This window comes from Galeopterus variegatus, unplaced genomic scaffold (assembly GCF_000696425.1).
Source record: "Galeopterus variegatus unplaced genomic scaffold, G_variegatus-3.0.2 Scaffold609, whole genome shotgun sequence".
Taxonomy (NCBI): Eukaryota; Metazoa; Chordata; class Mammalia; order Dermoptera; family Cynocephalidae; genus Galeopterus; species Galeopterus variegatus.
Window position 1 is genome coordinate 197,573 of NW_007726720.1, and position 2,827 is coordinate 200,399.

General features: G+C 52.2%; 1 protein-coding gene across 1 annotated transcript in view; it reads left to right on the forward strand.

Moving 5' to 3' along the window:
- The window catches only part of SYNE3 (spectrin repeat containing, nuclear envelope family member 3), a 49,716-nt gene extending 46,954 nt beyond the window's left edge, over positions 1–2,762 (forward strand). The window contains exon 17 of the mRNA XM_008570523.1: positions 2,548–2,762. Coding sequence (XP_008568745.1) covers positions 2,548–2,754 — 207 coding nt within the window. The 3' untranslated portion in view covers positions 2,755–2,762. The remainder of the gene's footprint in view (positions 1–2,547) is intronic.
- The last annotated feature ends 65 nt before the right edge of the window (positions 2,763–2,827 follow it).

The following is a 2,827-nucleotide window of genomic DNA, read 5'->3' on the forward strand; positions in this document are numbered from 1 at the left end:
GACCCTCTGCCTTCATACCCTGAAGAATGGGAGCTTACCACTTCCTGAGGAAGCCCCTTGTATCTTTGGATAGTTCTAACTGAGTAAAACACAGATAGTACTTTCTGTGGGGAAACTGAGGCACAGAAAAGCTCTTGGTACTGAGAGGAGCTGAGATTGTCAGTTTCCTTATTGGCTGCTTGGGAGATAGTTCATGCCCCTGTGTGTGTGTGTGTGTGTTCTAAGCATTTGAGAACCATGTTAAAATGCGTCTTTTATTTTAAAGAGCATTTCAGAATTCAGGGCTCTCACGTGAAGATGTGAGCTCTAGGTGAAGCACCACTGGGCAGGCAGCAAGGCTCCTTTGAAGAAGACCACCCCTTGTCAACATTGCTAATGCAAATACAATGCAGTCCTTTAAAGACATTTTCCCCAGAGGATCATGGCCAAGGCCCAGCCCCTCACCTGAATAAGCAAAGTGTTGGCTCTGAGAATGGAGAAGCAGACAGAAAAGGGACACTTGTGAACAGACCCTCCATTTGAGAGGCCATTAATTACTGGTTTTAGTTGTGGTGTAAACCCAGGCTGGGGAGGGCCTACCATCCCCTCTCCCTGGATGGGTCGGAGATTTGAAATCAGGCAAAGTCACAATAAAACCTCCAGGAGTCAAGCTAGGCCTCCACAGGCGGAGGCAGCCCAACACGAGGTGAGCGGGCAGGCAGGGCCGGCCCAGCCCAGCAGCTGTGGGCAGAGCCTCGTCCTGCGTGAACTCACGCCCGTTCACTGGGAAACAATTTATTACACCCCAGTCCCGCTCCTGAATCACTGCTGAAATAAATGCAGCCGAGAGTGCTTATCCCGTGTGTGGGTTATGAGCAGTCTGTTTTTACGAAATCAGTGCCTGAGGACTTTGGCAAGTGAAAACATTTGAGGCTGTTATCATCTGGAGGAGACAGCTGGAGCCAGAGAGGGGGTGAGATGACTCAGATACGAGAGGCAGAGAGACAGACGTACGCAGCTGAGAAGCCCCTGGAATACCTATGTTTAGCGATGCTGCTTCTCTATTTTGTTTTGTTTTTCTTTTGGCACCTGGCCGGTCCAGGGATCGACCCATGCTCTAACCAACTGAGCTCACCGGCCAGCCCTAGCAGTGCTTCTTCATCACCACCACCTCTGTCACCACCAACATCACCACCGCCACCATCACCACCACTATTAACATCTCCACGATCATTACCACCATCACCAGCATCATGATTACCATCACCACCACCATCAAGCATCACTGCCATCACCATCACTGCTGTGATGGTCATTGTCACCATCACTGGACTGTGGCTTTTAGTAGTACCCAGAAGGGTAAACCTTTGTTCTTTGGGGAGCCAGCAGATATATCCTATAATAATAGTACTAGTGCTATTTTCATAACACTAGTAACTAATAGTACTGCTAGTTACTAATAGTGCTATTGTAATATTTATAGTAACTAAGAGTACTAACAGTTACTAACAGTGCTAGTACTGTTATTACAAATAGTACTAGTAGTAAGAGCTGGTATATTTTTTAATTAAGGTATAAATATGCTTTGCTTTTAGTCCTCGCCACAACCCAGTAAATGGGGATAGGTGTTTTATCCCTGTTTTGCAGAGAAGGAAACAGAGGCTCAGAGAGGTTGTTGACTTGCACAAGGTCACACAGCTAGTGAGTGACAAAGTCTAGATTGGAACCCAGTGCATGCAGTTCCTAAGAGCTGGGCCCCCACCCTGCACCGTGAGGGCGTCCACTCTCCTGAGCCATCAGCTCTCGGCCCCGCATTCCTCAGCAGCTGGAACATCCATGAAGCCACAACCACCCCCACCCGTCCCTCTAGAATTTAGGAATTGTCCTTTGGCCACTTGCATGGGCACTGCAGCAGAGAAGTTCACTAGGCGTTTGAGCTTGTGAGACCAACCTTCAGGTGACACTGATGGTGATGCTGATGAGCATGAGGATGAAGAGGAAGAAGGAGAGGAGAAGAGGCGGGGACGGGACAGGCAGAGGAGGAGGAGATGAAGGACAAGAAAAGGAAAAAGTGACAATGGTGAACACGGTGGTGACGGTGACGACAGTGATGGTGTGCTGGTGGCGAGCACGATGGTTCAGATGCTGGTGATATTGCTGATGCACACTGTTAATGACAGCAGCTCTTGGGCACCTCCCGTGTGCCAGCTCTGTCGCGCCTAATCATCACAGCTCTGCCAGGTAGGCACCGTCATTCCCCCTATTTACAGAGGAGGAGGTAGAGGTGGGAGAGGCTGAGTGACCTCGGGGTTCACAGCCAGCCCTCTTACCCGCCAGACAAGGACTTACGGAGCAACTGCAGCGCCTGTAACTTCCTTTCCCTTCCTTTCCTTTCACACCTTGCACGGTTTGAGAAAACCGCTGTCACCTTTGTGTCTGGCAAAGCTCACATCAACCCCATTTCACAGATGAGCAGACTGAGGGTGCGCGGCCACACGCTCAGCCCTGCGCTGCGGCTGCTCCTGCCACACCCCACGCCCGTTCACCTGTCCCCTGTTGCTCCCGCAGACGGACACTCGGCGGTGGCGAGGACCGCGCTCCCTGTCCCGGAAGGTGTGCTGCGTGGCGCTGCCCCTGCAGCTACTCCTGCTGCTGCTGCTGCTGCTGCTGCTGCTGCTCCCGGTTGGGGAGGAGGAGCGTAGCTGCACCCTGGCCAACAACCTCGCCCGCTCCTTCACGCTCATGCTGCGCCACCACGGCCCCCCGCCCACCTAGCCCACTGGCGACAGGCAGGTGACTTTCTTCTCCAGCCTCATCAGTCCTGGGCTCCTCCTGAGGATGCCACCCC